The sequence below is a fragment of the Anoplopoma fimbria genome, chromosome 19, assembly GCF_027596085.1.
Source record: "Anoplopoma fimbria isolate UVic2021 breed Golden Eagle Sablefish chromosome 19, Afim_UVic_2022, whole genome shotgun sequence".
Classification (NCBI taxonomy): domain Eukaryota; kingdom Metazoa; phylum Chordata; class Actinopteri; order Perciformes; family Anoplopomatidae; genus Anoplopoma; species Anoplopoma fimbria.
In genome coordinates, this window is record NC_072467.1 from 7,496,010 (window position 1) to 7,514,203 (window position 18,194).

Genomic DNA, 18,194 nt, shown 5'->3' on the forward strand with positions numbered 1-18,194 from the left:
AGGTTGCGTTGAGTGACTTTATTATGCATTCAAGCACTATTCAGTAAAAATGCTTATTAGGCAAAGGTAAATAAGAACACTATCATGATGTGTTGTAAAATTATTTTTCTTGTAAAACATTTATCATTTAATTAACACATTTCTTTAAAGGAGATGTTTTCTCAGCAATATAACATTGATATTACACAGGGAATTGTAATGTGTATTATGTTCATTTTTTTAACGCTTCTCTTCATTCCGCTGACACGCAAGTCCAGGTGTTGGTATCAGGAAGGAAAAGATGATTTCGGAATATCTCGAAGAAAAAAAACAACAGGTGCAATCCTGCTACATTATCAGGTATATACCGTTTCCTGCTTCCATGAAATGCTTCCTTGTGCAGAACTTTACATGCATAACACTTTACAGATGAAGCAAGCTGAGTAGAAGGCAGTGAAAAAAGTCCAGTTTCGCTGCAGTCAAAATAATCTATTTGAAAATAACTGATGCAACAGTTATTTCTTATTAACTTCATGTATTGTCTACAGTTTGCCTAGAACTACACACTGTGGTGTTCAGCAGAGATAGTTAAACTTTACCCCAGGTATAGAAGGACTAATAAATCATATTTTGCAGATTAGGCTTCCAGACACACAGAGAAAATCCTTTAATTAAACTCTGCTGAACAGGTTAAAAATCTAGACCGCTTTCACAAATCCTCTGCTTAATTGCCCTGTATGCTGCTCCCTTTGTTACAGCGGGTCTACAAACTACATCAGTAAGTGAGTTGAAGAATTAGGATGAATCAAATCAAGTTGTAATCTTCAGGTCATAGGTGCCTTTAAATATAACCCGCTAATGGTTTTGGATGAAATATTATCATCCTGACACAATCATTTATCATCATATCCTCGAGGTACATTTTATTTCTTCTGATAATGGCCCAATAAAATGACTGGATCTCTATTTGACCTTAAGTATCAACTGCTCTTAAAAGGACTAATGAAAGAAAAAAGGGAGTAAAACATCTGCGGCTGAATCATAATTTATAAAAAGCAAAACACTCAATTATCAAGACAGTGATGAAGCACCTATAATGAAACCATTTTCATAAAGGCTGATAATAGTTTGGTGCGTGTGTGCGAAGACTTGGAGGTTAAGCTGATGATTCACACACACAGCAAAGCAACAGAAGGACCTCAACATAGGAATCCTTATCCTTCTGGAAGATGGAATGAAAGGGTTTAAAATGAAGATGATGAAGGAATAAGTGCAAGCCTCAGAAAAAAAGAGAAAGGAGAGAATATCATTTATATTACCTCTGGTTTCCATGGCAATTTCTTGTGGCGCTGGCTGAGGAACTTCCGGATGCTGGTATGGTCTCTGCCATCTGCCCCTCCTGTGATTGGCTCATCATCCTTGAAAGAATACAGCAGAAACAAAGATGCACTTATTGCTCTGAAACTACAAAATCAGTCACCACAAAAAAGACCATTGATGAAAGGAAAAGACATATGTATGGTGGTTTTAAATCTCAGTCTAATCTATGCATCCATCTATGCATGAAGGCATGCAACCATCCATCCATCACCGTGGTAACGTGACTCCTCACCATAAGCCACATAATTGATATATGAGATAAAGTAGCATCATTAGCAAAAAAAACACAGCCCTTTCTAAGTCATGGAAGCATTACGCAGCACATACTGTACAGTACACACAGCTGAGAATACCACACACACACACACACACACACACACACACACACACACACACACACACACACACACACACACACACACACACACACACACACACACACACACACACACACACACACACACATATATATCTTGAGAGAGCAGGCCAAACACAGGGTTACTATTAAGATCCTGTTGAATCTCCTCTCCACCACTCTCTCCTAATCCAGCACTTGACTCACCAAAGCCCTAATCTACAACATACTCTAACCATCCACCCTACCGGCCAAGATCTCCTCTCCAGGGAGTCTGAACTCTCCCCCTGACTGGGATTCAGCCTGGTGCTCTGGCCATAGAACTACAGGGCTCTTTCTCTGCGGCCTACTAAGCAGCATGTTCATGTTAATGCCGTGGTGTGGTGTGACGGGAAGGACAGAGCAGAGAGGAGCGCAAAGTTAGCGCCCAGCTATGAGGAAATGAAAAAGATGCCGAGCTCCCAGAGAAGCAACCGAGTCACAGAGCTGTTAAATGAGTCACAAAGCACCCTCCATTTAGATGGGATGTCAAAGAGGAGGCAAACCTCCACCGAGACAAGCTGGGGAGGTTTTTCAGCACCCCTGAAATGAGGGGCTTTTGTCGAGAAGGCACCCTTGTTTACAAAAGAATCAGGGGAGGAAAAAGATTTATTTTTAATGCAGAAGAGGCAAAGAGACAGAGCTGTCGGATTCCAAGCCTTTGATTACTTTTTTTTTTACTTCCAAGGGAGAGAGATGAATGAGGGCAGGGAAGGTAATGATGAAGAAATGTGACAACAGGCTCCCCTCCTGTCTGACAAGGGAGCAGCATCCCTGATGTTTGCGGATACACAAAAACTCACTCCAGCACTAGTTTTGTCACACAAGCACACACAAAGACAAAGGCAAAGGCACACATAGATTCACTCACTTTAAGGACACAACATTCATATTGCATCAGCTGGAGTCACACATTAAACAAAGACAATAGAAGAATACAAAAACGGGACTGGACTCAGTGGTCAGTAAAATTCAAAGCATAGACAAATGGGGAATTGCTGGAAAAACACTAGGAAACTTGATTTCAACACCTGCAGAAAAATTATATTTTTTGTCACATACAGTATCATAAAATCTTGTTTTTGCTTTCGATACCTTTTACAGTGGATTTACATTCAAATCTTTACAGCTCTGTTTTCTCTGTTTATTTTCACTATCGATTGATTCTTTACGTTTAAGGTGTTTTCTTTTTCTGTCATCAATACTGCAAAGCTCAGTCATACTATCACTTCTCTTTTGTCTGTGACATTGTTTGCCTATACTGTGAGCAAACCAAGAGCTTTTTGATTCTATCTGTTACAGGCTGTTACCTTGCCAGCCAATCAGCTCTCTCTATTAGAACAGGTGCGATGACTGTTTGAATGATTACGAAGGATTATCAGTGTGGGTAAAGGTCTGTGACACTGGTTACTGAAATATTTCTTTTTTAGGAATAACATGATGTCAACCCTAAATCACTGGGCAGGTTTGGACTGTAATTCACACGGACACCACTTTGCAAAAGTGCTGCCTCAGCTCAATCCAACTAAAAGTCTGCTTATCGATGCAGCATAAAAGGTACAGTTAAACTCATTGACCTGAGGTTGCACAGCATCAATCAGCTTTACCTCTTTTTTCCTCTACAGTGTATGACGACTCTACCCTCCAACAAGATGTTGCCATCACTTATAGCATACTACAAATACTTGTAACATTTTGCGTGACTCATTACTTCAGAGTCAGACTCTCTAATTTATAAGCAGATCTTCATTTTCCTGGCAAGTGGCCCAGGAGTGTGTTATCGTGTTTCACTGATAATTAAAGTTGATGCTAAGGGGCCTGTCAGATGGCCTTATGTATTAAACATGGCATCAAGGCAGGGAACAGGGAACATCAATCACACTGATGAGACTGCCTATTTATCAAGTGTTTACATTGCTATTTACCTTGTTGACTTTCAGTCAAATAAAAAGACAAATGATCTTTAACAATGTGTGCATTTGATTGCTATGGGAGCAATGCATCAGAGACAGAAAGAGTGAGGGAGAGCAGCATTTAATTACAGCTGAGCTAAGTTGTTTTATGTATGAACACGCGTGTCAAAGTTGTAACCCTCAAAAGGATTGATCGATAGATCAGCTGTCCGATCAGTGAGCTTGTTGCCCCTGATATCCATCCACCACCATTCAAAAAGCTAAACTGACTATAGTTGGTGCTAGCCTCCCAGTTGTTTCCTCCCAGACTCCTCACGTCAATACAGCACTTGCTGATCCTAGCCCAGGGAAACAGCTGGAGCCAGTGTCCTAGAATACCAATGAGCTTAATTAATCTCCCTTATTAAACACAAACAAGCATGGGGGGGGGGGGAGGCGATTGGGGCTCTTTTCACCAATCTCCTCCCCCCCCCTCCTCCCTACCCACGACGACAACCCCTGCAAATGAGCACGGCTCAGAATGCTCCCCAAAAATCCACCAATCATAGCTTCATCTCCAACGGCCTGCAACATGAAAGTTAATAACCAGTGTGGAATAATTACATTATTCATATTTTTTTCCATTCATGTTAACCACCACAGAGATATTCAGTATGTTAATTAGTCCCACCATAATAATAATAATAATATAGACGCTTCCCATAATTCATCCTATGGTTTCGCTGATTCAACAGTGGCTCCTCGTCACTGGATGCTCATTGTTCATATTAATAGGCCTAGCGGGAAGCAAAGATGCCGGGGTTACATTCACTGCCGCAGTGACTAATGGCAATGATTCATCACCAAAAATATAAGCTTGTAATGAAAGCTGCTCTCATTTGTGATTGTGATGTTTCTAAGTCCAATACAGGAAACATATATTCAGATACTGTGCATCAGATAATGTTGGATAAGAATGTGTCAGTATATCACCATGATGGACCAGACATTTCAAATCTATGTGACAACATGGCTGTGATGCATAAACTTTTAGAGATTTCTACAGAGCGAAAAAGCTAGCTTAAAGAAAAGAGTGAGACGAAGAGAAGAGACAGAAAGAGAAAAAGAGGCACAAAAAGCAACAGAACACAAGAGAGATGAACATTAGAGACAACTACAGAAAAGCGAAAAAAGGTGACCAATGGAGCAATAATGAGAAAAAAAAAGCACGACTGAGAAGCTCTTTGATAGGTAGTGCTCAATGCGGTGTGCCGGTCTAGTTCTCAGAAATCCCTCTGGCACAGCAAATGTCTGAAGATACTGCGGACTGCCAGATCTCTTTCCAGTTCAGAGCAGTACCACAAAGCCCTGTGAAGTATTACACACTCACCAGCACTGTGGCTCTGTATGTGGATTTTCAGCTCCCAATTCTTTGCACATTTGAGGGTAAAGAGCAAAAAAACAAGCTCTCCAAGATGGTTGTTGTTGCTGCTAGGAAAGTGATTGGCAGGTCAAAAGAAACAATGCTGCAATGTATTTGAAAGAGCTGTACACAGGAAGGGTAAACATACAACTGCAGATCCACTACACTCACAGTCTGAGCTGCTCCTGTCTGGCCATCGATTTAAACTCCCATGGGCCAGCTGGAACATATATGAGTCTTTCATTCCCTGTGCCATACAGGCATTGCACACAAAATGACTGCAGGGACAGGGAACACGTTTGTGTTGTTGTTGTTGTTCTCTCTTTTATCATTTATAAAACTTTGTTGATGATACCTTCCTATTTTGAAATATTGTACACTTTATATTTGTATGTTATTAATGTAGTATTGTGTTGGGGGTATTGTATGTACCTTTGGTGGACAACAAAGATTGGATCCAATCTAATCCAATCATTTTTTGGATACAATTGAAACTATAGATATGCAGTTTCTCTACACCATAGTTACATAGTAAGAAAGAGAATAATAGCGACTTGTTTTGTAAAAAAACGCCATGTTTTTCTTTGAAATAGTGTTTTGTTGAAATGAATCATGCGTATGCAGTTCTAGGTAAAAGCATATCAAAGATAAAACTGGAACAAAGGCAAGTTCTCATGGTCACAGCGAGTCTTTCCATTCGACTAACAGGCACACATCAGCCAGTCCACTTTATAAAGAAGCCTAATAAGGGAACAAAGCATAGTACCTGACCTTATCCAAAGTTAACTAACAGCTTTCCTCATCTGAAATGCTAAAGAAATGTAAGAACCTCATTTAAAAAAAAGAAACGTAGGTGAGTTTCTCTTCATTGCTTGGAATTTCCAGAATAGTTAAGAATAACAAAACTTAATTGAAAAGTCCTCTAAGTATTTGAGCGTTGTAAAGAATATATAAAGACCAATGTGCTAGGAATATTACAGGGTTTTACATACAAAGGTCTTTAAGTAACAAAAGAAAACAATGTAGTGAATATTGAGGAAACCTGTAATTTCCTAAACGCTCTGCAAGGCTGAGGGGAGGGAGTCGGACAAAGACGGAGATGATGTGGTTCACTTTTATTTCTCCGTTTCATACCTTAGAGGACCAATTATGCCACCTCCTCACAGGGAGGTAGCAATTAACTGAATTGCTCTCACAAGACTCTTGTTGGAATTCAAAAGCGTGTTTGTGCAAGTCCTTGGACACACAGGGTGATTATTACAAATGTCTTCAGTTGGACCCATGTGCATTTGCTCCTTCACCATCCGCGAACACCCTCACCATGGCAACAAGAGGTCTGCCACGGAAAAACCCGTATGAAACTGTGTCCTACATAAATGAAGATTCATGTGTTTTTGTCATGCGGCGCTGTCAATTAAATCTCTGTGTTGGAAAGAAAATGTTCTTTTTTTAGAAGCAGAAGAGTGGAAGAGAGTTGTGAAGAATGAGACAGTGATTGGCCTTTGAACCACACATCTCTTTTGAGTTGTTACAGGAAGTTGTTGTTATTGACAACACAAGATCAGTACAGCGATTGCACCGTGGTACTTGCTAAGATATTAAAAATACAGTCAGAAACATGGCTGTGTTAACATGAAATGGTCCCTTAAGTTTAAGCCTGTTGAGGCAGGGTAAGCTGGCTGATGAAAGCTGGCCACTTTAATAAACGTCTAGTATTGGCCCGTCAGCAAACATGGATGGAAACTGAAATTCAATTTTTGCCTGCTGACTGCCATATGGTGATGTGGCTGCTCCTGGTGTGGTTGGCTTATGAATAGGATTGTCCTGGGAACCATCTCAATGATCCTGGATCAGCACTCGAGAGCCCTGAGAGGTTGAATAAATCTGCACCCTGAACTCACAATCAGCCGTTCTAGTCTATTTCAGGAAAAAAAATACAGTTTTGGGAGTCCCAATACCTCTACATCCAAATCCCTATTCCTTTTAACAAAGTGGCTGGCACTGCTGAATAGAAAATCAGCCCGAGCACATTCAGTTAAACTATTGCATATATTGCAGAACAAATCCAAGCCAAAAGAAAGAAGGAGTGCAACTATTTTTGTCTCCCTGCTTGCATAATTCATGTCAAAATTGCATGCCGGTCAATGAAACAACAGTAGAAAGGCTGAGTGAAGAAGGAGAGAAAAGAGAAAAATGGAACACAAATAAGGGACGGCTGCTGTCGATAATAGAAATTCATTGGTTGAAAGATTAATGGTGCAGAGTACGGCAGAGACAATGAGAAATAAAGGAGAAGAAGGAGGGAACAGAGGGAGGGAGAGGGGAAGAGATGGACGGATGGTGTGAGGAAATCAGTTAAGGGAGAAACAGGAGAAGATGAACAAATAATAACCTGCATGGGTATTTATAAAGCCCTGATTTTAACGCGATGATTATGTCATGGTTTAATTTGATGATTATGTGTATATATGTGTTCTAGAGTATAGAAACATGAGGTCTGTATGGATCATGTGCTCGCATCTGTGCGTTCAGGTGTACAGTGGCTGTACTGTACATCACAGAGTGTGTCATCTATTGATTTAGGTCTGGGACAAGGTGGTAGGACTTCTGTTATAGTTGAGTCCACATCAATACAGCAGACATGTAAGGACAATAGCTCTGAGGAGCAGTGAAAACTCTCTCTGGATCAATAGTGGTCTGAAGAAATGTATCTGTGTGGTCACGTTTGCCCACTGCTCTAATTTAAAATGTCGACTTATTGTCTCAGGGTCGCTTGGTAAAAAAACTATTAAAGAGCAGCAATAGATTGATTAATAAACATATCGTTGCCAGATAAGTGGTATTATTTCTTGAAGAAATAACATTTTTGGCCTAATGCTTCACATGCAAAGCAAACCTACAGATGAAATGAAAAAATATATAACTGCAGTCTAGTGACAGCTGCATTTTGGGTGCCGGCAATGAATCAGAATCATATGTAAATATTTGGCTGACTGATTGAGGGCAAGATTTTGCATTAGGTTGAGTGGTTGAGAGAAAGCAGGCAAAGCAACAACCCTCTTTTTGATGTCTTGTAATCTATGCAGAGTAATTAAAACAGTTTGAGCAGTGACTCAGTACAACCTTAGGAAAAAAGACTCTGAGGAAAGACAGCTAAAGGTGCCTTTAATCATTATAGATTAAATGTAAGTAGAGCTTGAACAAGATACGGGTCAGATGAGAGGAAAAGGAAAATAAATGGTTGGAAGAGGACAGAGAGCAGATGCAGAGAGTAAAAGACATAAATAATCTGAGCTGGAATCCAGCCTTATGCCATGCTCTCCCTTTGTTGGAACATCCCGGCATTTTTTACTGTCTGAGCAACAAATTGCATTACTCTGTATTTTCTATCCCAGTACGTGTCGGAGGAAAAAAGAGGATAAAGAAGAGCGGTCTGTCAACCGTATTGGGTCTAGGTTTCCTGTCCAGGCTGATTATTACTGATGGGGTGTGACAGGGGGCAGCTGGCAAACAGAACAGGCAAACAGTCCACTGCCAATCATCCCCGACCTGCTTGGTGCTGAATCTGACCTAATCAACAATGAGCCTGCTGCAGAGAAACCGAGGCGCTCTCAGACAGAGATGGACACGGACACACAAACCCACAAACAGGCTGCTCTCATGGGACAATAATGGTGCATTAACTTTTACTTGCCATTTTTCCCTTAACTGTTATTCTCAGCCTTCACCGGCGAAAACCAAGAGATGAATGGATTCATTGTATTTTTCAACTTTTTTTAACCATACAGTCCTGTCAATAATGACCACAGTGTGCTTAGAGTGCTCACACAATAAAAGCCACCTGGCTGCTTCTTTTTTGGCGGTGCACCTGGCTGTTTTTTTTTTTTAAGCCTAAGCTTTTCAGAAAGACCATATGACGTAAGTCGCTTTTCGATCAGGATAATGCAGAAGCAAAGGTTTCACATGTGGTTGGTGGTTTCCAACAACAAAAACAAGGGTGGAGAGAAGCCACAACGTCCCCATACAAAGATTGGTTTTGTTAGTGAGTAGATAAAAGGAGCTTTATTGTGCCTGCAGTGAGCATTTAGAAAACGTCAAACATAAGGAGGCAGTGTAGGACCAGATCTGGTTAAATTTGGGAACATCTGGAAAGTATTTGCTTGTTTTGCATTTACCATTTTATCAGATTCTAAAAATACTAATTAGCTTAATAACCAGCTGGATCAGTGACACCTGCAGGCAATGGGCTTAAATACAGCAGGTTGATTTTTTCTCTTTCAGTTCTATAGCTACTAATTATGTGTGAGTGTTTGAAGCACATCTAAACTCTTGCTGATGTGATGATTCTGACGCATTGGAGCTAAATTGTGAAACCATGCTGAAGGTTCTTTCCTGTTGTCTATGCTTTTGCTGTGTATCGTTACAAAATGTCTGTGTGTGTTGAGAGTTTGTTCATCAAACTGTGTGTTTATCGCACATGGCACCCAAAACCTCAGCACATCTGGTAGTAGCACATCAAAGCATTAACGCAAGATACTATGCCACACTAACACTCACACCCCCCACACACACACACTACACACAGACACCACACACTTACCCCACATCCACACACACACACACACACACAGACTCCATCACGTATCTACTTAGTGAAAGGAAACGCATTACGCGCGCACACACACACACACACACACACACACACACACACACACACACACACACACACACACACACACACACACACACACACACACACACACACACACACACACACACACACACACACACACACACACAAAACGTTGAAGAAACGCATTAAAACGTTGAAGTGACGTTATGATTGAAAGAAGGGTTCGTGTACACTTTATTAAGGGGAGATACTAGCTAAATGTTCTGGGGTCTTTAATCTTGAGGTCACCTTTCATAACCTCAACAACAATCAAAATTTAATAGGAATTCACCAACCCATTACTAACTCATAGTATAGCCGACACACACACACACACACACACACACACACACACACACACACACACACACACACACACACACACACACACACAAACACACACACACACACACGGATCTAAATAACAAAATGTAAAACTACTTACACACAACTATGACCAACTAAAATGCACACCAACACTCCCAAGTTAATGTGTGTTGGTGCCTGTGTATTCAGTACATCCACGTACATGCAAACAGTTACACTTCATTATAATAAAAAAACCAGCTCGTTGGGATCAATAAGCTAACAGCGATACACCTGAAGGTGATCGCGTCTTCATTATCGTAAGTAAGGAGAACACCGAAAGAGGACCCCGACTGCTATTATGGAGATTTTGCAGCGACTAGCTTTGCCTACAATCAATACTTACATCATCTTACCTTACCCCTGCTGAATAATTACACCGATAGCAACAATCTCATACAGGAGGTCCACGGGTCTATGTCCTGATCTGAATATGTTAAGATCAAGGATCAGTCATAATAACAAAATAAGCCCCAACGGAGAGGCTCAAGAGTCTATTACTAAGATAATATGCATTTCAGTTCATTGAACGGACTAAGGAATGTTTTATTTTTGTCATAAAATAAAATTAGCTTGTATCATAGAAAGGGTTGCATAAACTGTAAACACTATTTTTACCTGTTGTAACAGGCCAGCACAGCAGCATCTAAAATGGAGCCATTAGTCACACCTGTGATTGACAAGTCAAAATGTCTGCTGAGAGGAAGGTCTATGGGCAGGCTGAATGTCAGCTGTTGCAGTGGTGTGTGTTTGCTATCAGTCTGAGACACAGGGAGAAAAAGTGAGCAGCAGTTTCAGCTGTTTACAATTACCGCTCATGGCAATTTATCTCCCCTGTAGTGAGCAACAAGCTAACAATACTTTTTACTGTGGTGAGAAAAGAAAACATCCACAGAGTAACAGTCATAGTCTAAGTTTGCTTTTTGTTACGCCTGCATGTGTACTCTGTTAAGTAAGTCAAACACTCTACCCATCACTTGATTGTGAGCTCTGTCACATTAATCTTCTTCACCGACCAAAAGCGAAATAAACGGAATAAGAAATAATAAATTAAATGCAAAATATCCAAGGTCAGTTTGGGTTCCCTGATGGCCGAGGAGGTTGAGGCGATGAACCGCAAAGTATCTGCTTTAAGTTCATAACATTCCCAAAAACATAAAAAAAAATTAAAAGCAAGGGCAGTTTTGACGGCAATGTGTTGAAAAATAAGAATTTTATGAAATATGAAATCTAGAAAAGAAAAGGATGCCACTACACAAGCTGTTACATCTAGAACTAACAGCAAACATGACATATTGACCATGTAATGTGTGTTTCAGTGCATTTCACATGCACTATCCGTGATATGTGGGTTCCCTACCATCTGCCCGATTTCGGCTCCTGACATTTCTGCTGACCAGCACTCCTGAGCCCTCTGTCCTGCTTTAGTATTTTCCTCCCTCTATCCTTCTTTCTAGGGCAATTTTCCAGCTCTATCCTCTCTTCCTTTCTACTGAGAAATGCTGTTTAATTCAGTGTGATTGAACTTTTGCTTCAGGTCCAGAGAGCGCAAAATGAAAGCTTAATATAAAACCTGGCTGTGCCTGACTAGATGTATGGAGGTCCGCTGGTTACGTAAGCTCTTTAAGTGCTATTTAAAATATTTGCCAAGCACTCAATATAAAGTTTCTTTAAAGACCTGGTGCAACCGAAAACTAAGTAAGATTAATAGTAGCAGAGTATGAAACTATCAATCATCTACCCTTGCTAAAGACTGAAAAAAAAAATATTCAGAGGCAAAAGGGAAACAAAGAGACTAAAATGAAAGAAAAGCTTTTCACTTGGGGAAAAGTTTGAATTTAGAAAGCTATGAAAAAAACACAAAAGCTTTCATGAAAATAAGCATAGAGGTTAAACAAAGGCAATAGTTTATTTGACTGTGCTTCGTTTTTGTGCGCGTGTTTAAATAGAGCTGATTTGTGTACTTTCAATTTGGGAGGCTGGCCAGTGGAAGACGGGAGATGAGCGGAACTTCTGTCCACATCAGACTTCATTTTAACCTGGCCTAAACAAACACAGGGATGTGTCAGCAAAGCCTGTGGCACCAGGGGAAGACTTTTATCGTCTCCTTTATTTTCTGTCTTTCATTTTTACCTTTTCATCCTTCCCCCACACTTTCTTTTTGCATCCTTTTAAAATGTGCCATCACCCCTGGGCCCACAGAACATTTCAGACTCAGTCTTTCATCTCAAAGAAAAAGCTATCTCTCTGAAGCTCAGCTTCCATGCATGGATTCTGTGCATGTACATATGTGTGTTTCACATGACCGACAACTTTGACCTTTGTGAAGTTAGCCTTTTAAAATACCTGCTTAGCTCCTGGAATCATTTATTTTCTTACCTCTTGGAGCCTCTATAGGCCTGTCTGTGCAACTCAAACAGACAGACATGAGCAGCTATGAGGAGGAGGCCTCTGGTTAGTAAACTGTGTCAAAATGAATGTCTCTCCAGCTCTCTCCTCCACAGCACACTTTATCGACTGCACACCTGCATGGAGATCTCACATCCACCTGTTTGGTCTCTGCTGTCTCCATTAAGAAAATGTCCACGCCTCACTTCCACTTGCAACATGTTGCGTCGTCATCTGCAAACATTCTTCATACCCTGGACAGACAGAGAGTAATTGAAATGCGCCTGCTGCTTGCTGTTTCGTGTCCCTGTTAGCCAACTATAGCCTTGGAGCCACTTCACAGCAACGTGCCGCATTCCATTTGGACCAACGGCTTTTTCACAACATCAAGACATGCTGCGAACCTTCGAATCAAGGTCATATTTATGCAGTTTTATTCATGAATTATGCAGCTGCAGAAAAAAAAAACTCACTGACTGATGAAGACACACCTAGTGTCAAAACTTTAGTCCTTTAATAAAGTTTGTTGCTTTGAACCTATGTGGTCCAGTTTACTTTGGATCAAATCTGTGAAGACTATCTCCATAGATTGCCCTATCCTGACTGTCTGAGAGCATCAGACAGGCCAGTTATTCCTTGTGAGTTGTTTGAAGTGCGTTGCGCCTCTTTCTTCAGAGAAAAATTACTGTAGCTTACCTTTTATTTTTTCCCCCCATAGAACTCAAATTAATTTAGGCATTTTTGTCTACTCTGGGTTACAGGTAGAAAGTATGGAAACACTAAAATAAAGACAACATTTCTACTAAGTTTCTGATAAAATACTTAAAGTGAGGAAATCCTGCTACCTTTCTTATGGTATATATGTCAGGTTTCACAGAGAAAAACACACTGCATATAAAATGAAAAATTGTAAGTGTTTGCCGATACAGATTATCTCCTGTGCACTGTTCACTTGCTTTTTCTGCCTCGTCATTCTGCCTCTAACCTCTCTGACATCAACTCTATTTAATCACCCACGCAACAAACTGACTACTAGCTTGGTGGCATGGGTATTCAATGGCGTCTGTGCATGTTGGTGGAGATGGATGGCGGCAAGAAAGGAACAATGAATCTTCATCATGGTCCGTCACTGTTTCTCTCTCAACCCTTACACACCCACAGTCCCAAGCTGCTCCTTTGTCTTTGGGCGACTGTTTTGTACATCTCAGACCTCATGATCTCCCTTGTCTCTTTACCAATCCTCACTCTGGACACCAGGAAGGAGGCGTACAGGTAGTTTATAGCTCATTGAAGGACACCACGTCCTCCTCCTTATACAGCACGCCCACATTGTTCTGGAGCCAACATTGATATGAACCAGGTGCGTGGGGGTTGTGATTTACCTGCAGGCGTCTTGTCAGATCAGAGATGACATGTACTGTAGATATACCACCACTGTCTTCAGGAATCCCACACACTGTATGAGACCACTCACTTCTACAGTATTGGACACAAAGATACAAAGCTAGTGAGAACATTATGTGAAGACTTGGGCCTTTTGGTGTGCTGCATGGTTCATATTATTATATTTGTGCGAGATTCATGTCCCGTTTTGTTTCAGACTTCAGCATACTGATAAAAATTCCTAGAAATCTTATACGGTACAGCAATAAAATCAATTAACTTTTATTGCAATATTGCAGAGTGTCCTATTCTGGAGGAGGACAATGATTTGGTGCGACTCAGTGGTCGCTCAGGGTCAACTCTTTCAATTTCACATCATCTGTGCCCATCACATCTACGTCCAATTTTCTCATCTCATCCATCTCTCTCGTTCTCTTTTTCTCTGAGCCTACATACAATTCAGGGAATAGTATAACGGATCATTTAACATTTTTATACAGTCCCTCTTTTATGGCTGTAGGTGTAATACAAAATCAACCAAACCTTGTATAGCTTTTCCACATGAAAAGAAAACCAAGTACTTAGAATTTTCTACTTTTTTTTTATCCTACATTTCACACAGCAGTCATCCAATCAGAGAACAAACTATGACTTCATTCACATGCTTGCCTTGTGCTTCAACCAGTGACTCTACAGTGAAGCTTGTGACACAAGGGTGTAGAATTTGGCCAAGGAACTATTGAATTGTCCCTAGCAATCATTTTTATAAAAGAGTCAAATATAGCCACTGTTGTTGAGGAAGACAGCATCTGTGAGCTAACAGTTTGGTTCACGCAAGTGCAGGACTAATCGTGTCTCGTACTGATTCAGTAAGTTTAGGTAAGCCGCTTCCCTAAACTTTGTCTCATCTAGGCAGGGTTCTATGTCTGTCAGACGGTCTTAAGGGGAAACTAACATATCAGCAGAGCACATAGCAATAGTGTAACATAAAGTAACATTAAAATTAAAACTTTATTATTATTATTCTCAGAGAACACACCTTTCTTGTGAGATGAAGAAAATTAAGGATTTTTCAAAGAGTTGCTGTTTATCACTGTATGTGTGCAGGGTTTGATAAATGACTTTTATCCATCATTGATGTTGCTTTTAGTTATCATAAATGTTTGGCTTGCACATTGCTAGTCTTTACAAGCTGTTTTCCAACGTCCATTAAACCACTTTATAAAACCCTTTCCAAAAAGGGTTTTATAAAGTGACACCTCAACCTCTTCTGTAAATCAAGAACTTGTGGCTGCATTAATTACAGCAATAATCCTCTTGACCCAGAGACAGACATGCTGTATACAAACAGCTCTAAGCACTTATACACTCCTGCAGGGATATCGGTAAGTGAGGTGAGAAATGATCAATATTGCAATACATCGTTATAAACCCACTTATATTTTGCTATATGGAGACTAAACCCATCACATAGAAGATGTGCATCAGGCAGGCAGAAATACAGAAACATTTTCATGTGAAAAGAGAACCAAAATGTAATTCTTCACTGCAACTTTTGCCGATGACAGTAGAAAAAGAAATGCAGAGCAGATGTAAGATGATGGAGACATGTCAAGCCTCGCAGGCTGTCTCTGGCTTTAAGATGTTTTTTAATACTTTAGGGAGAACATTTTAACAGTTACCAATTCTCAGCCATCTGGAAAGGAAAACTGGCTGGACACATTTTAGAAAGGGTTTTCGCTCTCTGTCATCTGTCCCTCTCAAATCAACACAAACTGGTTAGTCAGTTTTATTATATTAAGCAGCTGCTCGCTGGTAGACTTGTGCTTGTTTTGGGATGTGTTTTATCATTGGCCAGATGCTTAAAGATTATGTGTGCGTGTGTGATGTTGGCTAATTAATGTTTGGTTCACGAGTTACTGAGACCGGAATGATACAAAGTACAGAGAACAAGATTGTTTCTGAATTATTCAGTGTTGATACAGATAGCGATACCTGTGCTTTGGGAGTCTGCTGATACAGAGTACCGAACCGATACCAGCATTTAACTAATAAGCTGTATGCCTCACTGTGTGGAAGTGACTGGGATCATTCTTTTTTGTATAAGGCAACATCAGGCTTGACTTTAACATTGCTTCCTAACTTTATGAAACAAAATGTAACAAAAAAGTACATAGATATAAATGTACAGACTTGATATCTATTAAAATAATGGTATCAAATAACACAACAGCCAATTTTCAATGAAACCAAATCCAGCTATTTGAGTCAGAAGGCTATCCGATATCAGTATTGGTGTCAGTGCATTCCTACTTATTGTTGCTATTGGTTTTTTTTAAGTTACTGTACATCCACAAATATTACTTATAAAATAAAGTTACCCAACTCATACCTAGTATATATATACACTAGGTGTGAGTTGGGTAACTTTATTTAAACTAGTTTTTGGTTTTTTTCAACAACTTAGCATTTGACTTTGAACAGAAAATACCTCTCAACGCCTTTGCAATTCTCTGTTAATTTACGTACTTCATGTACAGTGGCAAGAGAAGGCATCTCACAATCACACAACAATCACACAGCAGAGACAAAGAGAGAACATTGATTCAATGGTTGCAATTAACATAGTGTTGCTCCTGTCCGGTGAGGCGCATATTGAAAACCCCAATACAAAATGTTTTTCTCCCTCTCCCCATCTCACAAGACTGAAATGGCCACTCCAGATCCATCTATGTCTCCCAGCCAACAGCATCGACTCGTGCATCGATATATTTGCTAACTTCTACTGGCTCATGAGAGAAAAATCGAGGCAGTGTGTTGTTTAATGACAGAATAAATCCAGGAGGACGCTTAAAATAATTGATATCCTGACAATAACAATAGAGGCAAACAAAGGGCTTCAGCAGTTTGCACTTTCCTCTACTATAGCCAGATTAATAAACTGCTTGGTTGGCCTGTTTAGGCCATTACCCCTGGATGAGATACATGAAGAATAATCACCTTTTTTCCTTTATCTCAGCCGTTTCATAGCCACGGTCAATGTTTAATCTAAAATCCCTTTTTCTTTCTTTACCCCAAGTGCTGTTACGACATGCAAGTTGTCATAGCAGCACATAAAGTGCAAGATCAAATCTGATGTATGTGGCACGATTGGAAAAGCTGGTAAATGAGGCCTGCCTTATTTAAAACCTACTCGCAAAGATTTTTAAAGGTCAAACTCAAACTGTGGATTCTATGGTAATCACAGCAGTGATATCTGTAAATATCAAGTGCTGCAGGTTATATTGGCAAGAATATTATGGCATTATTATATCATTATACTTATATCATAATGGACCAATGTAAATGTAAATTTATTTTATTTTTTTCCACATCCGTTAGATGAGGTGAGATGTGGAGGATTAAGAGGAGATGGTCTTGGGGAAGGTGAGTGAGGAAGACTAGTTGAGGTTGTGGAAGCAGAGCCACTAATGGAGCTGATATGAGAGGGTAATAAGGAGGAGGAATGAAGAGCAGATGATGAAGAGGAGAAGAAATAATGAGTGAGCTCCTTTACATTACTCCTGCTCATGTCTGCATGCACAGTAATCCAACAAGGTGAACTTGAAGCATTTATTTCTAGTTTTGGCCATTTTTGGCCTGATCTACCCTTGCATATGTAAGATTCACAGCAACTATGTTGCAATACTTATGTTGTATGTCCAAAACTTTCCCCTGTGGAGAAAACTTTTGTGATTATGTTGTATGCTGCTTATCGTCTGACACCGACAGAGAGCAAACTGTTTTTCTATAAAAATTCATGTAAAACTGGGGTGCCTAAGCCTTACAGTCATGTGTACTTTTATTGAGGAACTCAGCAATGATTTTCAACCTCAAGTGGTCATGTTTCAGGTTGTATTGTCAATATGAAAAAATTGTAAATTAATTAGAAATGTTATTATAAATTGTATGAATGTACGTAAATGGTTACATTTCAGCTCTCTCATTTTAGCATTTCTGAGCAGTATATTACCATTGATAGCATAAGAATAATGATATAAGCATTTGTAAAAAAACATAACTCCCTCTGTGAACCATCCATATCTTGTGCATAGAGTTAATGAATGATCAACAATATAGCAGTTGCAGTCATTTAAAGTACTGTGTCTTCATATTTTATACAAAGGTGAAATCTAGAATTCATTCATTATTGTAACTACATCCATGCATCTATTATCTTAGATTTATTCATATACATGTATTAATATTTATTGCAATGTATTATTTATCTCATATTTATATAATGTATACAGGTATTTATGTAATATAACAGTGTTT

The 18,194-nt window shown here is 39.8% G+C and overlaps 1 protein-coding gene across 1 annotated transcript in view; it reads right to left on the minus strand.

The window, feature by feature from the left end:
• b4galnt4a (beta-1,4-N-acetyl-galactosaminyl transferase 4a) overlaps nucleotides 1–18,194 on the minus strand; it is a 123,114-nt gene that overhangs the window by 54,015 nt on the left and 50,905 nt on the right. Inside the window, 1 exon segment of the mRNA XM_054620402.1 lies at nucleotides 1,299–1,397. Coding sequence (XP_054476377.1) covers nucleotides 1,299–1,397 — 99 coding nt within the window.